This window comes from Watersipora subatra, chromosome 1 (assembly GCF_963576615.1).
Source record: "Watersipora subatra chromosome 1, tzWatSuba1.1, whole genome shotgun sequence".
Classification (NCBI taxonomy): Eukaryota; Metazoa; Bryozoa; class Gymnolaemata; order Cheilostomatida; family Watersiporidae; genus Watersipora; species Watersipora subatra.
In genome coordinates, this window is record NC_088708.1 from 52,997,351 (window position 1) to 53,016,869 (window position 19,519).

Here is a 19,519-nt window from a genome sequence, read left to right on the forward strand (position 1 = left end):
TCATCATCGTAGATAATTCTTCTACCTACAGTATGTATCACAGTATTTGAAGTTCCAGACTTTACTAACCATATCAGTGCTCTCTTGAGGTTACTGTATGTTTAAATACTGATTTTAGGGAGTGAACTGTTCTAACTTTGGTAATTTGGCAAGTGCCGTGTATTATCCCTTAATTTGATGCACGTCGCAATTTTTTTGATAGACATTTGGCGTTAGCAACTGTAATTTGTTGAATTTGCAAAACAAACAAATCTCGTTAGTTCATTTAAACTAGATTGAGGAAGTTGCAAAGAGAAGTGGCGAAGAAATTGAAATTCCTTTGAAGGAAGGCCACTAATGTGAACTGTATACTTTTGCCATTGGTAACTTCTGCATCATACCTGATGTTTAAGCTGGTCCTGTCAGTATTTTAACTATATACTTAAAAAGTAATGAAAAATAGAGATGGTAAAACGAAATCTGGTTTAAAAAATATAAGAGAGTGGTTAAAGGGATTAGGGGAAAAGTAAAACGTAAGGGGCATTGTTCAACAGTACATGCTCATCATGGTATTTGTGCACATGAGCTTTTGTTACTAGCAGCAAATAGTTAGTGTTTATTTGCACAAAGCTTTATCTAACTCGGAAATGATTTCGTTTTCATAGTTTTATCATTTTTTTATTAGTGAGCACTTCCAACAGCATAAAATAAATTGTAAAACTATAAACACTATGACATTGGAATAGACCTTGTATCTCAAAGCTTACTGCTAGTGTTAGATGTTATAACTAAAGTATAGCAACCCCTGTTGTTAAAATTTAACGATTACTACTAATATTTATTATTGTGGCAGTCAACATAGCCTCAAAAGCTTTTTATCTTTCTGAAGTAGCGGCTTACACCGAATTAATGTGCCAAAACTTTCTCCCTAAATATTACTGGGTTGAATTTGGTGAGCGAAAAGAGAATAGCTTAGCTATTTTAATGTCATACTTGTTTCTACCAGTAGGTCAAGATTTATGGCATAAGTGCTTTCAGCAGAGTTTGTGTTAGAATCCGAACTAATACACTCAATAAGATAATTAAATGATCCTTTCATAGGCAATTGATATATTGATGCTAAAAAGGCAGATGAATAAACCTCATGAGCTGCTTTTTATCTCTAAATAAACACCTTACATTTTATATTAATATTGTCTTATCAGCATTATAATATGCCCCAAGGTTTTTTAGAGTCCATATTAATTGAATTATCATTTAAGGCACTATCCACTATCGTTTATTTACTCTATCTGTACTTACTGTACTTACTATTTGTATTTACTGCCGCTCGAATCACACTAGTTTATTATGGTTTGAATCACTAAACATAAATTACAAGCTGGCGTTTTCATTTACTGTTCAAGTTAAATCAAAACCAAAGTTTTATATAACATAAAATATTATGATTCGATGCGTTGGTTAATGCTTTTATCTAAGGAATTTTTATCAGGGAACAGTTTTGATGGGTAGCAGCTACTTTGAATTACAGAAAGGAATGCTCAATGCACTGTTCCTTCGTGACACGGGGATGTGTCAGCCCAAGGAGATGGAAGTCATGGAGGCAACACAGAGAACGTTCTCATTGGATACTTGCAAGCTGAGAGACTTCGCAGATCCACACAACGGTGCCGTTAATTGTTTAGACCTAGAGAAGATTGATGGAAGATAGTTGAGTGTTTCTACTTGCTATATAGCCTTGTGGTGTCTTTGTGATGATCTTGTGACATTCTTGTGACGTCCTTGCAACACCCTTGCGGTGTGCTTACGATATCTTTGTGGTGTCCTGGCTCTTTACGAACTACGTCTAACAGTTTTATTGTTTAGTCTACTTGCCACCCTTGTTTTATCTGATACGATTTTGTAAAATCTTGTAATTTTATGAATTGTAAATTCTAGTCTTCTCACTGGAGGGGGATTAGGCTCAGTGGTAATATACGACATCTGGAATAGTAGCGGCTCTCCTAAGCACCAGCATAAAGTTGTCTGTCATTCATCTTCCAGTACTAAGCACAAATTTGGGTGAGATCACATGTTAACAACACTTTTTGTTTGTCATCATCTAGTTTCTTCTATGAAACCATGTTACCACATTGTTTTAAGATTTTGTAGAGGTGCTTGACTTAGCATATATGTGGAGTCAATAGAGAGTCACTCATATGTGGAGTCACTAGAGAGTCACTCATATATGGAGTCAATAGAGAGTGCTAGTTTACTCATCTCATCATATAATTACCTCTCATTTATATTATTTTGTGAAAAGTCAATCTGAGCCAATTTCTAGCACACCTGTGGATAGGTTCGCTAGGAAACAGCTGGTATTAACAATTGAAAATAGATTATGTATTTTGAGAACTCATGTTTATAACTCACACATTGACCTCTACAGTAGCTAAAAGTGATCAGCCATTTGGATTATGAAATATAAATGTTAAGTTGTACATTGTTTAGTTTAGTCATGTTTGTCATTTGTTGAGTGTCTTTTCCTGATACTTTTATCACCAGTTATAAGCAGTTGTTGTTTTTAGCGTAGAAACAGTTCAATGGTATCCATTTGACAACGGACTGTTCACCAGTAGTGCTGCAGATAAAGTGCTGAAAGTTTGGGACTCCAATGCTTTTGTGGTAAGTTGATGCGTTGGTGTGAACAGACTTTTGTAGTAGCTTTTCCCTATCCATGCCAGTTTGTAAGATCATAAATGTGATGCACATATTGTAGCCTGTGGAATCTTATGAGTTTAATGGCATAGTCTACAGTCACCATATGTCCACTTGCGCAACAGAACACAATCTCATTGCTGTGGGAACTAGCTCCTCTCAGGCTAAACTCATCGACATGCGTACCGGTTCCAGCATCCAGATACTCAAAGGGCATAGTAATTCGGTCTTCTGTGTAAAGTGGTCGCCTTGTCTGCCTTTCATAGTCACGACTGGAGGGTAGGTTTCTGATAATCTTCTGCAGCCCACTCATTCCGTTGAGTACTTCGCTGTTCACGTATTTAGTTGAATTTGTGTTTTGCTTCAAGTTTTATTATTAGTTATGTTTGTTCAGCATTTTCAGTTGTAAACTTGAAACTGCACACAATCCCAAAATTATGAAGTTTTTAGTAGTCATAGCAACAATATTTTACTACAATGTTTTTAATAACGGAGATAAAAGACCTTGCTAGAAGAGGTGATTGCAAGCATCAAAGCAAAAGTGTCTACAACAGCAACTGTGCATTATTGATTCAAGTGAAACAGACTTCATCACTAGGCGCATCTGAGACTCTGTCTCCTGGCTTATGTAGGCTGGATGGAAAAGTCTTTTTCTGGGATATCAGAATGGCCAAGGGTCAAGTGGTTTCCTTGGATCAACATAACGGCAGCAAATCCGGTCAGTATTTGACATTTTGCTCAATGTTAGTACTTTTGATAATAGTCTTATGCTGTGCACAGTATGTGATATATTTAGCATGGTAATATTGTAAAGGAACCAACCGAGTTCCTCTACTTGTTCCCTTATTCTATGCACAGGATGTGATATATTTAGCATGGTAATATTGTAAAGGAACCAACCGAGTTCGTATACTTGTTCCCTTATGCTGTGCACAGTATGTGATATATTTAGCATGGTAATATTGTAAAGGAACCAACCGAGTTCCTTTGACTTGTTCCCTTATGCTATGCGCAGTATGTGATATATTTAGCATGGTAATATTGTAAAGGAACCAACCAAGTTCCTCTACTTGTTCCCTTAGGCTATGTGCGGTATGTGATATATTTAGCATGGTAATATTGTAAAGGAACCAACCGAGTTCCTCTACTTGTTCCCTTATGCTATGCGCAGGATGTGATATATTTAGCATGGTAATATTGTAAAGGAACCAACCGAGTTCCTCTACTTGTTCCCTTATGCTATGCGCAGGATGTGATATATTTAGCATGGTAATATTGTAAAGGAACCAACCAAGTTCCTTTACTTGTTCCCTTATGCTATGCGCAGTATGTGGTATATTTAGCATGGTAATATTGTAAAGGAACCAACCAAGTTCCTCTACTTGTTCCCTTATGCTATGCACAGTATGTGATATATTTAGCATGGTAATATTGTAAAGGAACCAACCAAGTTCCTCTACTTGTTCCCTTATGCTATGCACAGTATGTGATATATTTAGCATGGTAACATTGTAAAGGAACCAACCAAGTTCCTTTACTTGTTCCCTTATGCTATGCACAGTATGTGATATATTTAGCATGGTAATATTGTAAAGGAACCAACCGAGTTCCTCTACTTGTTCCCTTATGCTATGCACAGTATGTGATATATTTAGCATGGTAATATTGTAAAGGAACCAACCAAGTTCCTCTACTTGTTCCCTTAGGCTATGCGCAGTATGTGATATATTTAGCATGGTAATATTGTAAAGGAACCAACCGAGTTCCTCTACTTGTTCCCTTATGCTATGCACAGTATGTGATATATTTAGCATGGTAATATTGTAAAGGAACCAACCAAGTTCCTTTACTTGTTCCCTTATGCTATGCGCAGTATGTGGTATATTTAGCATGGTAATTTGGAGCAACACCAAATTTTAGGTCATTGGAAGGATCAGTGTTCCAGTGGCTAAAATGTTGATGTCAAATTTTTAATAACAATTTCTGGTCACAACCTGTCATTTAATGACATCCAATGACAAGAATTGCCCATTGTTGTTGGTTAGAGCAGCTGACCAATGACTTGGCAGTGTTTAAACCATACAAACAGAGCGATCGCAAAAAAAACTGAGATCTAAATTCTCAGGTAACCTATTGAATAAGTTAAATAATTTCTGATAACATCACTCTTTCTAAGAGTTTGTAAATGTCTAAAAAAGGAAAATATTTTAGCAATGCGTGGGAGTAGTTTGCCATTTAAGGTCAAATCTCGCACTATTTCCACAAAATGTGATTAGTGACTGCGCGAATGAACCACTGAAATGTTCTGCACGTACTCTGAGCAAAAGATATCTACTCTGGAAATAGATGGTGGTTGCTCCAAGCATTTAGGAACACAGACTAACATTTTATAAACAACCAGCTGAATACCCATTGCATGGGTAATAAAATAATTACCCAATGACTATGAGTAACTTACCCGGTAAGCTAGTAAATTAAGCTAGTCTAAATTTATTATAGTAAGAAGCCGTGTCAACAGTCACTTTAATAAACGTTACATCGATGTAATGATGAATGTGATGTAATAATCAAGCGTGCTAGTTAATAAATAACCAATCGTATTCTTCCAAGCCTGCCTATTTTGTCTGATGTAATGATTATGTGCCCTATTATTAATTGCTACGGCCAGTTGGACACAGTCTAATGGGTTGGCTGTCTGCAAACCTGAAGGTTCGGAGTTCAAACCCTCTGCGAAGTGAATTTTTTGTATCTAAAGCTTTATCACTATAACTGGACACACAAATTAGACACACTGGTTGTCTAATTTTTGACAGACACACAAACACTGAGATTTATATATATATAAATAACAGGCGAGTCATGATATGTCATCGTATGACTAGTCAAGATTGTAGTTAATTTTTAAACCGTCGCCTAATATGAAGTACATTTTAGTCAGTTACGAGAGATTGGATGCTTTAAATGACCTGAAATTTAGTTATTCTACATAAAAGACTGCTTAACAACATGATGTTAATAGGCTGATTGATCTGAACACGGCCCAATAGGATCCTTTCCCTGAGGAATTACTATATTTATCATAATTCTATAAATCTGGTAACAAGCGTGGTTCGAGGTTTAAATGAAGTCATACTTCATGGTTATGCCTAGTACCATGTTGTATGCTTGTTGTGCAATGAGATTTGCGGAATCTTGCTGACTCCTCCATATACCGATATTTCGCTGTACACTGTACTTTGAGCATCTGTGATGTTACCTTTGCTACCTTTATTTGTCTGCTCTACTGTAATATTTCACTAAATCTACTGTACGAAGTCAGTTTGAGTCTTTAAAGATTAGTATTTCAGGTGGCAGCGCTCACACTGGTGATGTATTTGCCATGGAGTATTTAGAGACAGGATATTCTTTGCTCACCTATGGTTCTGATGAGGCAGTCCGTCTATGGGATACATTCACAGGTATGACAAGACTAAATGGGGTCACACGTAATGAACTGGTGAAACACGAATCATTTAAAAAAGCTTTTAGAAAAGGTTTTTATTTCAATAAACATATTGTCTTAATTTTACATCAAATGGTTTTAACCAACATTCCAACATCCAGTAGTTTTAAATGTGTACTACTCTATGAGGTTTTGCTGATTGCGCATATAACAATGAATTGAAGCTTGAAAATGCAGTATAGAATGCTCACTATTCAATAAATACATACAATGAGGATGGATTACTCATCAGTATGCTCCAAGTCAAATAATAAGTTTTACCTAGCATTGCGCAGTCTAGCTAATGGTGTGCTAATAGCAATCTCTGTTACTCTCTCAGCAAGCTTTGGACTTTTCCTTCTGATAGAATATTTGAACTGTTTATTTTTGCTATTGTTGCTGATTTACTTCAGCACATATACTAATACCTACGCGTTGTGTAGGAAAGAATTTGATGGTGAATTATGGAAGAGTGCACAATAAGATAGGAAGATGCTTGAAGATCGCTGTTTCCACAGGTGTACATGAACCGATTCTATATATACCAGAAGGTAGGTGAACTGTGTTGCCTCCGAGTTTCATTAGTAAGAAAATCCAATATTAGCATTTCATACCGACGGAAACATGGTCAGCATTATACATGAATACTGAAAGGTACTCTACGTGTATATACATACATCATAAAATTGCGAGGTAACTGATTTTTCATTTTATTGTTTGTTTGTTACACAGCTTTGCATGGTGTTACAAAAACTTAAAGCTGCTTCTGGACTAGTAGAACAGCTGAATAGTAGTATTCAATCATTCAACATCAGGTTATACCTACATCAGGTCATACCATCCCACTTACCAGTAAGGCTGCATGTAACATAGTTTTACATATACATGGTTCATTATTTTGCAGCAAGTAAATTTGTTAAGAGCGCTCTAAATGAGGAGACAGCCATGATGAGATAAAATTTCTTGTTGGTTGAAGCATTTACCTCTTTGACGCGCATAGATTAATCATCCAGTATGTGAACATACCTATGCTGATATATCTGCATTTCATTTTTAACAGGAGAGAAGGTACAGTCATTCGACGTAAAAACTGGTCAACTTATGAAAACATTGTGTGGTCACTTTAGACAGGTCAACTGCTGCCACTATAACCCCTTCACACAGGAGGTTAGTTACTCCGCTTGACATTCTTAATATCTGTAGAACAACTCATAGATTGTAAAGCATCTCTTTCGCACCATTATTGTACACGGACCGCTGCAAGACTTATTGTTCCATACAGAAAATAAATCCTAGGTTTTCGCTTCTAAACTTAAACAAGACTGGCAATGAACTGTCAGAAACGCTCTAGAATGAGAAGTTGAACCTCCTAGTTTAATATGTAGTGCTGCTGCTATAGTTACTAATATGCAATTGTGTTGCTATAGTTGCTTTATAGCTAGTACATGTGACTTGTTACTAGCGTTCAAGCTTTGCCACTGGTCTTAGTGCAAGTGCATCTCTAATCATCAAAGTGCCAAATTTCAGGTTTATAGTGGATCAGGTGACAGAAATCTACTTGTGTGGACTCCTGACCATCAAGCGGAGGATCATTACTTAGAATATGTGGAGCAAGAGAACTCAAAATCCAAAACAATACCTCAGCTATCGGACTTATCCGTGAGGGTTGACACCTGGAGTGACGATGATGATTGACAACACTGAAGTTTTTTTTAACTCAATTGTCTTTTGTACATATGAGATGTACAGTCTGTATTTTATTGTAAATGTTTATTTATGTAAATTTATTATATCCATTGCATGTCTTGTAAATAAAAGTGTAAAAATGAGAAATGGAAGTCGCTCATGTGTTTTTTGAGCTGCTGTTGACAAAAATGTGAGCAATGTTATCGTGCTCATGAGTTCTCTTTAGGAATGTGTCGAGCACACGTATCCCTGACACAGCCTGCAAATAAATTATAGGCATAGATAATAAATGGCAATTATAATCATGAGATGGCTCAGCATCTTCACCTGATACAAATTCTGCTACAAGACTCTGCATAACATTTCACAGTAGAACGTATGCATAAACATATCTAATATCTATATAACGCATAAATGATATAGAAATATTACACACCATTACACATAATCTTAGCAATAACTGGATGGTATAACTTGGTACCTGTAAGCCAGGCTTGATGGGAATGAAAACATAACTTAGAGTGATAGAATTATTTGGCTCAAGGGTTCCGAGTTGCCTTCCCGATATTCCAGTCCAGAGAATTCCTGGGATATTATCAACAAGCTATAGCATTAGGGAAATACCCAAAGAACAGGCATAAATATCACGCTGCAGATTATCCTACTCACCACAAGAAGGATTGTTCTGCAGCTCTATTCTAAGGTCCATCTTTCTCTCACTACAGAATACAGAGAACTCTAAATTGAGTATGGCAGGCAACAGACATTCATGCGTTAAATGTGTTAGAAGTATTAACATAAGCAAAAAGGTAACTATAAAACCACTACTTGCAAAATAAATTGGTCAGCTTAAAAACAGAACATCCTCTTCAACACAAAATATTATTTTAAGTTGTAGGACCAATGGATTTTTGAAAAACCATGTACTAGATGAGGTGAAAGCTCGTTACTAGGCTTGAAAGTTACAATATGTTGGAAAGATAACTCCCAGTTTCTAGAATTTTCTGTCAGGCTATATTTTATCTTTCCTGGTAATGTATTTGATAAGTATATCACAACAAATTAAATACAGATCTCACTTTGACAGTTGAGTCAGTGAGAACTTGCCAATAAATATGCTATAGAATGTACATATAAAATATATTTACACTAGTTATGCCTACTAGCATGTGTGATAGAAGAGAGTCAGTATCACAAAACGTTCTATGAACGAGTATGCTGCAAGAGGATGCAACAAAATATACAAATATAATGTAATACCTTGCATTGACTAGCTGAAGGGTAACATCTACTGGTTGCTCTAGCTCGACCCTGGAAGACATAGACTTGACAGTGAGCCTTATATCACCATAGCCTGGAACCGTTCTCTGTAGGGAAGATGTCTGTAGACGTCCCTTTTCACCCATGCTACTCCTCCAGTGAATGTCAAGCTTTCCCATTGCCGTTATTGACTTCAGTATCTACACACATAAAACTTTCAACTTGGACACTTTTTCTAAGACTGACTAAAAATACAGTCTAGGCTACTATGTAAAAATCAAATGTAAGTCCACTTTAGTCCCCTTTTTTATCCCAATAAGTAGCATTTCTACTTATACACAAGTAAAATGTCTAGCGATCCAACAAGAAGTATTTACTTTTTGGCACATGCCCTGACACGTTGACCTTACATAAGAGGAGATAACTTGAATAGACAACTCCTACCTTGATGTTATCCAAAAGGTCAGCTTTTGGTGTGATCTTATAGAGCAGCTGGTACATGTCTAATGGATTAACATATCTTTCAAACGGATCACTACAACACCAAATAACATTAAATTATCATAAGAACAAAGTATTTACACATTGAAAACATATTAGCTAGAACCACTTGAGCTTCTTGTTATAAGTTATTTTATATTAATGTATTTGATAATTTGAAGCGTGAGAGATAATGTTATTATACGTGTTAATATACAGTTGAAGTATTGTAAAGGAGTTGTGTCCCCTTGACTAGCTCCACATGAATAAATAACTCAGTGCGGTTTGAGTTTATACATATATTTGCTTGGTTTATGTGATTACAATATAGAGCATGCAACATAAACAGGTCCAAATGGGCTCTGCTGGCTAGCTTGCGAGTGAAAGTTTATAGATGGCAAGCCCTGCCTTCCATGTAGTGCTGGGCTGGGCTGACTAGGGTCAGCTTAGGTCATCCTGGCTTGAGATGTCCTGGCTTGGGTTGGTCTCCATCACAGTATTTCAATTTCATGAATCAAGCTTTGTCTTGATTAATTCAATATTTAAAATTCTATTGCGCAGTAGAATGCAATTATTTGAAACTTAAATAGGCTTATAGACAAAAAACCAACAATTCACATCTCAAGAAAACTATGAATACTTAAGATACAAAATGACGAGGATTCTCCTACGAGAAAATGTTTTGTAATAAAAATTGTAGGAGCAACAACTGTGAAATACACTTGACCAATTAAAAATCATATCCAGCTTATTAATGCCCTCTAATTGGTCACGTCTACTTCAATGTTGTTACCTCCTATAATCTTCCAGTTTTTGTTTTGTAAATAAAAAAACCACATTTTACTTGGTAGCCATGTGCCTGATAAACTGAAAAATCTAAAATATGTTTCATCTCAAGTAATTTATGCAAACCTCAGCTACGAAAAGCCATTTTCTAAACAGGCACAACAGTAATAGAGTTGATAGGTGTAAAAATAAGATGAAGATTTGATCAATCAAGTAGTATTATGATTATTCAAAATTACCTGTAGCTGCAGGTACAACTTATGTGATAAACTAAGTAAATCGCAAGTAACAATCTAAGTAAATACCTTACTCATTGCATGACTGAGATTTTCATGATTTGGATAAACCAAACATCCTTCTACTTCCACTTTCCTTTACACTTCAAGTTAATATATCTAATTTCAAATATTGGCTATTCAAAAAATTCTGTTTTAAAATATATTGTTGAGACTACCTTGCATCACTGTGGCTGACATCCTCAGCTATGAAACGTGGGTCAGGTTCAATAGACACTCTCTCCAAATATATTCCTGCGGGAGTTATGTTCTGTATCTGAGCTTCTAAAAAGATGTCTGCACTCTGAAACAAAACGAAATTACAAGCAAATAAATACAAATACAATATTACAGTTGTTTCTTGCTATTAGTCAAGTGCTTATAGCAATTGTTTAAACTTTATTCGTATCTTTATCCATATATATATACATGTATATGTATATAAATCTCGGTGTTTGTCCGCCATCTGTCATCCATCTATTCAGTTATAGCGATAAAGCTTTAGGAACAAAAATCACCTTCGTACTGGATTTGAACTCGACATTTGATTACCAACTAGCAAGTCTACCAACAAGCACGCGTAACCACTAAGCTAAGCCAGCCCTACCATTCCCAACTATTTATCTATCCTATCACGTATCCACACGCTAAACATGTACTTTTTATAATTAACTAGTTCGCTGGCAGTCCCGTTTAATGTGAAAGATGTTTAATGACCACGCGCACAATTATTCTAGTGTCTAGTGATTATTAGTCTAATTATTCTAGTGATCCAGTAGCTCACTGGTAGTGGAGTTGGCTTTCAGTCTGACAATCTGGGTTCAATTCCTGTGTATTACTACAAGTATTTTTTAACACTCTTAGCGTGGGTTCGGACAGACAGACACAGCTCTCATTATGATAAAGATTGATATCTTCTTTTGTGTTTATTTTTTTTTATAAATTTTTTAAAAGCTTTTTTACCGTTACCTAATTTTTTGAATTTGTAATTTTCGAATGTGCTGTTTCAATTTCAGATGTTTCGTTACACTCTTATATCCGATTTTTTCTAAGGTCGATCTCTAAATCTGTAAAAGCTAAATACTTTTCACGCGGACAGTTGTATTAACTCAAGTAGGAAATGCCTCTACGTTCTCTCTCTGTTCGGTCAGACAATGTATCAAACAAAGACAGTCCGATATTTCATTTGTACGTTTGTGCTAGTATCAAGAGTATACATGTTCGAATAAGTATCGTCGTATTCAAAAGTTTGGATAGTAGCATCTGCTGCAACAGTGACCTTTTTATACACACAATTTTATGTACTCATTGCTGTTATCAATTCAACATATTCATGATTTTCAATTTGTTTTTCAGTTTGTATTAATAGCTGAGAATACTATATATATTGTAATATGTTGAGTTTCTAAATTGATTACCTCGCTATTGATAAACTTGGTCTTCAATTCAAGTGGCTTCAAGACCTACAAGTAAAACAGAACATGTTTCTTTCCCGTCAGCTGATAAATATGACTACTATGATGCTAAACTGTAAACCTTACCAACTACACATCATACATACTAAAATTGAACATTATTTCATGTTAAAATTTACAAGAAATCGCCGCAGCTACACTATGTGTGATGTGAGAATAAAGTGAAGCATTGGAACAGTTAAAAAACTCAAGCGCTTCCAATCAATCTCCAAATTGACAGAACCAAAACTTTCAAACTGTGTGTTAATCATCAAAACTCAGCCACACTAAAATATATCAAAAACACAACAAAAGTAAACAACGTATAGCCACAAGCCACTAGTTGTTGCTGCATATACACAAATCATACACAGATAAATCCTAACTTTTTCTCACAATCATAGATAAATAACTCCTAATCTTCTAATAATCATAGATAGACAACTCCTAACTTTTTTTAATAATCGTAGATAGATAACTCGTACTCTTGGTCTAATATTCATAGATCAACAAATCCTAGTCTTCATTTAGTAATCATAGATGAATAACACTTTCTCTTCTAATAATCATAAATAGATAACTCCTACTCTTGGTCTAATAATCATAGATCAACAAATCCTAGCCTTCATTTAGTAATCATAGATAAATAACTCTTTTTCTTCTAATAATCATAGATAGATTACTCCTACTTTTGGGTTAATAATCATAGATCAACAAATCCTAGTCTTCATTTAGTAATCATAGATGAATAACTCTTTCTCTTCTAATAATCATAAATAGATAACTCCTACTCTTGGTCTAATAATCATAGATCAACAAATCCTAGCCTTCATTTAGTAATCATAGATAAATAACTCTTTTTCTTCTAATAATCATAGATAGATAACTCCTACCTGAAACTTGAAGAACTTTTTGAGTTCAAGTTTGGTGCTGGCTGGTGTCATATAATTAACTGTGCAGACTAATCTACAAACCAAGGAAGTATTTCATCCTTAAAATACCATGAAAATGTTTCATAGCAGTCTGAACATCTGGGTGAGTCATGTGACAGACATCTAGCTACCTCAGTGAGTCACATGATACCTATCTAGCTACCTCAGTGAGTCGTATGATAGCTATCTAGCTGCCTCAATAAGCCATGTGATAGCTATCTAGCTACCTCAGTAAGCCATGTAATAGCTATCTAGCTACCTCAGTAAGCCATGTGATAGCTATCTAGCTATATGAGGAAGTCACACGAGGTTCAACATTTTAAGACTGCTGCGAAAGATCACAAATCCCAAATTATTCTCTACAACACAAATTATACAGCAAACCTCCAGAGTTATTAAGCCAGATACAATGTCTGCAATATCATTACAGGTTTTAAAGCCAATGTTATGTTTTAAGTTCAACTTGACAGAGCTGGTGCTACTGGTTCAAGTACACAGCGAGCAAACCACATAGCCGGAAAAGTCGTGGGTGCTGACTATTGCATAACCAACCAACACTCAGCGAGGTGGTTCTATAAAGACTATCAATTACAAGGAGTATGTCCATCGATAAAGATAGCGAGCACTTGACACGGACATCCAAGATTAGCCGTGATTAGCTGTATGATAATATTTATCCAGCGTGTCGTAACTACAAATCAATAAAGCCAGTAAATCTAACGACAGCTTCACACAAATGTGACAGCGTACAACTCTTAGAGTCAAGCCATAAAGTAACGATTCTCTTTGGCTTCTAATGAATGTATTCACATCAATTGTATCAGAAAAATATATGTCATAGCAAGCAAAAGCACTTAAGAAGATTGTTTCTGTGTAGAGAGTTGCAGATTGGAGAAGATACGGGATAGGTGATATGAGTCGAAAGACATTCAGGTAGAAGAGTCTTTTAGCCAAAATACTTGTCACGTGATAGTAGTAAAAGCCAAAACTATAAGCAATGTACAACAGCGCCATAAACAAGCTTGCAGTATGATGCTATACATTATATGAGAAAAGAGTAAGGAGTAACGTTATATTCAAATAAAGCTGCTGCCAGCTGTCCCACGTCTATTGTAATAACTGATAATCGAGACTTCAATGATACATTTTCTGTTATTTCCTTATAGCAGTAATAGGAGTATTGATATAGCAGTAGACTCAAAACACTTGGTACATCGGTATGAATTTAAACACGTCTCCTGCTTATTCAGCTGTTAGAAAGGGTCACTAACCTCTGTTATACAACTGGCACTACAAAGAATTGACTTGCTGTTCTCTATAATCATGATCTTGCTTCTCGTCTATTTATTTATATATTATCACCATTTATTTATTATATTAATTTAATTATTAAAACTATTTATTTATTATATTAAATTATTATTATTGATTTATTAAATCAGTCCTCTGAGGCCACGATGGTTATTCTAAAAGAATGCTATATATCTCTGAAATGTTGTCTTATGATGGAATACTTCAATCCACAACCACAAAAGATAATAGTTCTATGGCAATTTACTAAAATTACACAAAAAACAAACTAAATGTAAACAATTGGCCTTGTATGAGGTCATAGTGTTGACCTGCTGACCTGCTGACAGCCACCAAACACCCTTGACGCAGCCCTGGGTAGGGGTGTTATATGTACAAGCACATTATTGCCAAGCGAAGTAAAGATTGTATCATTTACCTTGCTAACTTTAACTCACAGAAAAGAAAATAGCAAAACAACCAAAACTGATTGATTGCTTTTAACAGTGTGAACCAAATATATGTATTTCTTAGAAAAGATGATTGCAATGGTGTTTAGCGCCTCAGCTCCATACAAACTGTTCTACGTATAGCCTTAGGACTCACATGTGGGTCCCCATCTCCTTGACTTCATGTTGTATGATCTCACTTAGACTGTGTCCAGGAGGAACCTCTGATGGTGAAGTACGGGTAGATGGTAGAGCCAGGCGCCCACTGCCGGTCTGTAACTCAATCTACAGCAGTTTGTATAAATTGACCTCGGAGTAAATGATTTAAGGCATAGATATTAACTTTAGATTACATTAAGTAAAAAATTTAACTACTTGTATAGTGTAACTATTTCAGGTAAAAAGTGTACGCAGTGACCATAACGAACCTTGACTTTGTAATAATTGAGCTCTTAAATAAAAAATGGCTATCAACTAGGTAATAGAAGTGAAACATATTTATTAATGACATTAAAGCCCTGTGATGCTCAGAATTACTATCATTTTTAACACAAAATTATCGTCTCACAACCAAAATGCATTAATTGAGTAGAACTGTCCTTAATGCATGCAGGGACGGAGCCTTGAGTTTCTAATCAGATAGATCGTGGCCCATTTACACGGCAAATGAAAATTCTAAGACAGTCAATAGAGTCCAGCATTGAAGTGGATCTGCTTTTGAACATTAAGTAAGCCGCAGTGTAGTCTGCTCTTATAGCCCTTTCGTTGTGCGGCAGTCTTTTTTACGTCAAAGAAGATTACAGGGCGACCAATAAGACTAGTTGGCAGTGCATCGATTTACCAATCTGAATGTCATGTGTTCCAAACATGTACAAAGCAAACTCATGAAGCACTTTAACCAATGCACTATATTAGTTATTCAGTGCGACCGTTTCATGTTTATGAGGTTACAGTTTTATAGAGTGATATGATTAAGTTAGTAAACTAAAGAAAAACTGGTAAAGTTAATGAACTAGAGGAAATTAAGAAATCCCTTCTAAGGTTTGACCAGGATTCAAATTACAATTGAGCTCAGACCAACTCAGTCAGCAGCTTTCAATCATTTGATAATTTATCATACTAAACTGTATCAGACACAGAGTAGTGAAATTTTTGAAAAATCAAGCATAAAACACCTGAGTGTTATGTATCACATGTACATGTACGTAGAGAGTAAACGACACCTGAGTGTTATGTATCACATATACATGGAAGTAGAGAGTGAAAGACACCCGAGTGTTATGTATCACATATACATGTACGCAGAGAGTAAAAGACACTTGAGTGTTATGTATCACATATACATGTACGTAGAGAGTAATAGACACCTGAGTGTTATGTATCACATATACATGTAAGTAGAGAGTAAAAGACACCTGAGTGTTATGTATCACATATACATGTACGTAGAGAGTGAAGGACACCCGAGTGTTATGTATCACATATACATGTACGTAGAGAGTAAAAGGCACCTGAGTGTTATGTATCACATATACATGTACGTAGAGAGTAAAAGGCACCTGAGTGTTATGTATCACATATACATGTAAGTAGAGAGTATAAGAATAAAAGAGGAATAAAAGAGTGGATGAGACGAGGCAGTGTCATAACTGTTCACCTATGGGGTATCAAACCAACCAAACCAACCTTGAGTGAGACATTGCGACAAGCAGACTGGCTCGAGTTGTGAATACTGATGTAGCTAGAGAATGTCTCTCCCAAGAATATGTTCCTGTAAAGACATAATAATAGCAGCAATACACATGTCAGTGTAACGAAACTTCTGGTTATCGCTTAGAATGCTTTGGATGCATCCAAGTAAAACATCTCTCTGCGTTTATAGCAGTCGGGTAAAAATGGGAGCAATATTTCCTTGATCAAGGAATAAACGTGAAGCTTCAAATAAATAATGGTCTCTCGCATAATAAAACTTTTGTGGTGAGACAATTAATCAGTGTTATGAACAGCATAATATGAAAAATACATTTTAATTTTTTTAACCATCGTAGAATCTTTGCAAATATTTGTTCAAATCAATTTTGTAAACACCTGCACCGAGTTGTTTTATCTTAAAATGACATTCTTGCAGCGAATATTTCATGCTGTTCAAACAGCATATTTCCGTATCTATGTATTATTTTAGCTCCTCCAACAACAACTATAATATGAATTAAGGTTAAGCATATATAACTAAATACCTGAATATACATAAAGCCACTGAATCATAGCGAATTTAAAACTGTTCAAATTAATTATAATCTCTTCTGTAGGAATATTCTAGAAGCAATATGATTATGATTGGCAGAATCGCAAAACAGTAGCTAAAATGAAAATTCATGATCGCAACAGTACAAAAATGTTGCAATGCTAAAATTTTGCATATCGCAAAATCATAAAGTCTTTACAGTGCTTGAAAAAGGGTTGCTCATGAGCGTGTGCCACAAGAAATTAGGTAGCAGAGACATACCCAAAGCTCTGTGGAAGAAGTAGTGCAGGACTACTGCACTCATATGGCGTCTGCTGGATGCTTTGTACATCTATCCAATTGGTCAATGCGAATGGATCCTCATCACTGTCCAGGTCCCGTCCATCGAGGTGCACGGCATTTGACCTACCCAAGGATGGCTTCGTCAAACGCATCACTGTAAAAGATAACCACTATCATCAGTTAACTCAAAATATTATGCAAATGAATTTTCTCTAATTTAATTGATTGAAACTTGAAGAGGACTCAATGAAGTTGCTCAGACTTTCAAACACAAATTATTTCAGCGAGAGATTTCTTAAAGGTTGACTTGCAACAAAATTCACATTACAGTTATTTGGTATCAAAAGAATCACCATGTCTTACTCTGCTGTGTTGTAGGTGCAAAATATGTGGAAATGCGATTACAAGCTCTTAAAAGCTCAAAAACGAACAGTTAATCGCCGCCATCACGAGACCGCCATATATTAGAATCTCTTTCCAAAACGGCTCAAATGGGATGTAGTTGTACGAGATGGCTTCTGTTTACACTTTCACGCAACCTCATTCGCCAAAATATTTTCACAAATATACTTAACACATTCAATAAAACCATGTCTATTGTTCTAATGCGTCTATTTTATCGTCATTGTAATGCTGTCACTTTCAGCACTGATATCTTATAACTTACATTAAAAATTTGTTTAATTTTTTAACCTCACCTCGAAGGAGTACATATCATTGTCTGATAAACTGAGGAGCCTGTTGGTCACCTATGATGGTCGGAAAATGCTGCAGAAATTGTTCACCATATTTGGCAGGAAACATGGATCACAGAATCAGATTATGACTAGATGATTAGACCAAACTAAAGCAAAACTGTAAAGTAGCGAGCATCTATATTTGATACGGGCTTTTCGGTAGAACCAGGAGTGTTTGTCATAAACTAGTGCTACGAAACGTTTTATATTGAGCCTTTTATTGGCCTTTCATTTCATGTGATAACATCACGTGTCAAAACAATAACCAAATCGAGTTGAATACGTCTTCAAAATAAGGGATTCTAACCTACGGCCGTTTTCGTGATGGCTGTGATTAACTGTTCGTTTTTGAGCTTTCAAGAGCTTGTAATCACATTTCTACATATTTTGAACCTACAACACAGCAGAGTAAGACATGGTGAACTTTTTGATACCAAATTACTGTAATGTAGTTTCCGTTTCAAGTCAACCTTTAAGGTTGATTTACACGGTATCGCCACATGTCAGAGTTGTCCTCTCAGTGATTATTCGTTGACTATGAGCACCATAAACCGATGAAATGTGATGTCGGGAAACATTGCAGCTGTCAAACTTTTTCTATATTTCGCCAAGCATCCACTACAATTTGCGCAATGTGCACCACTTTGCCAATGTCGATTGGCTGTCGCGGATCGCTTAATCTATATTTTCCTTCATGATAGTTCCTGCGGGACTAATATTTCATCGTTTTAACAACTAAATTGTGCAATAAGAATACTACGTCGCGGACTACTAGCCGTTGTAAAGTTGGATGGGTTTTTGATGTTATGTGATGAATTGTGAGGTTAGCGCCGACATACTGTGATATGGGTATGAACCATATCATAAATAAAACAACCCCGCTTGCCTATACTAAATTACATGAATATATCAAAACAGCATAGATCTGGTAAAATATTTCTAGTGTTTCACTTTTGACTAAGTTTCAACATGAAATGAGTCTAAGTGGGTAAATTATCAGTTTATTTAAAATAAAATGCCAGATTATCCTGAATGGTCACATGTTTCCCAAAGAATTCTGTTCTTCCCAACAATACAGAGCATTTTCAATATTGTATTTACATTTATGAGCGAATCTACGCAAATGGGTTTCATATCAACCAAATTATTTTATCCTATCCAAAATTGACAACAACGTGTGGATTACACGGCCTACAGACACAAACAAATCCAAAGTAAAAACTGATCAACAATTTTTATAAAATTTCGCACCTATGGATGATGAGCAATTAATTTCAAGAATATCCTATGAAGTATATCATTATCTTTTCTTGCCTCCTAATTATCTTGGCCGTTGATACGAACAAGCGATCAATATGGCTGTAATAGCTTCTCTAATCGTGTTAATGCAGACGAGAATTTATAAACATAGCAGGTGAGATGCGCTTAATTAGGGAGAGCTGGTAAGGCACGTATTTCTTCTCTATTTCACTAGAATAGCGCATGT

The 19,519-nt window shown here is 35.7% G+C and overlaps 3 protein-coding genes across 6 annotated transcripts in view; 1 reads left to right on the top strand and 2 right to left on the bottom strand.

Annotated features, from left to right (window-relative positions):
• Nucleotides 1-7,656, bottom strand: part of LOC137385810 (VPS35 endosomal protein-sorting factor-like) — a 28,582-nt gene extending 20,926 nt beyond the window's left edge. Inside the window, 1 exon segment of the mRNA XM_068072373.1 lies at nt 7,610-7,656. Within this exon segment, the coding sequence (XP_067928474.1) occupies nt 7,610-7,656 (47 nt within the window).
• LOC137385816 (DNA excision repair protein ERCC-8-like) lies at nt 1-7,984 on the top strand. 4 transcript variants are annotated; one of them, XM_068072384.1, is made up of 10 exons: nt 1-30; nt 1,511-1,689; nt 1,918-2,040; nt 2,547-2,643; nt 2,738-2,955; nt 3,309-3,394; nt 6,024-6,134; nt 6,601-6,708; nt 7,218-7,324; nt 7,685-7,984. In XM_068072384.1, the coding sequence occupies exons 2-10, from the start codon at nt 1,517-1,519 to the stop codon at nt 7,850-7,852; spliced, it is 1,191 nt and encodes a 396-aa protein (XP_067928485.1). In that variant the 5' UTR covers nt 1-30; nt 1,511-1,516; the 3' UTR covers nt 7,853-7,984. The 4 variants fall into 4 exon arrangements, with proteins under 4 accessions (XP_067928485.1, XP_067928487.1, XP_067928486.1 ...); XM_068072386.1 differs by having other exon boundaries at nt 13-89; XM_068072385.1 differs by lacking the exon at nt 1-30 and adding an exon at nt 90-140.
• LOC137385815 (trafficking protein particle complex subunit 13-like) overlaps nt 7,864-19,519 on the bottom strand; it is a 20,561-nt gene continuing 8,905 nt past the window's right edge. Inside the window, exons 2-12 of the mRNA XM_068072382.1 lie at nt 17,276-17,450; nt 16,456-16,540; nt 14,927-15,054; nt 12,992-13,064; nt 12,063-12,107; nt 10,824-10,948; nt 9,548-9,638; nt 9,104-9,303; nt 8,513-8,562; nt 8,325-8,428; nt 7,864-8,102 (exon numbers count right to left, since the gene is read on the bottom strand). Of these exons, the coding sequence (XP_067928483.1) occupies nt 8,001-8,102; nt 8,325-8,428; nt 8,513-8,562; nt 9,104-9,303; nt 9,548-9,638; nt 10,824-10,948; nt 12,063-12,107; nt 12,992-13,064; nt 14,927-15,054; nt 16,456-16,540; nt 17,276-17,450 (1,178 nt within the window). The 3' untranslated portion in view covers nt 7,864-8,000. The remainder of the gene's footprint in view (nt 8,103-8,324; nt 8,429-8,512; nt 8,563-9,103; nt 9,304-9,547; nt 9,639-10,823; nt 10,949-12,062; nt 12,108-12,991; nt 13,065-14,926; nt 15,055-16,455; nt 16,541-17,275; nt 17,451-19,519) is intronic.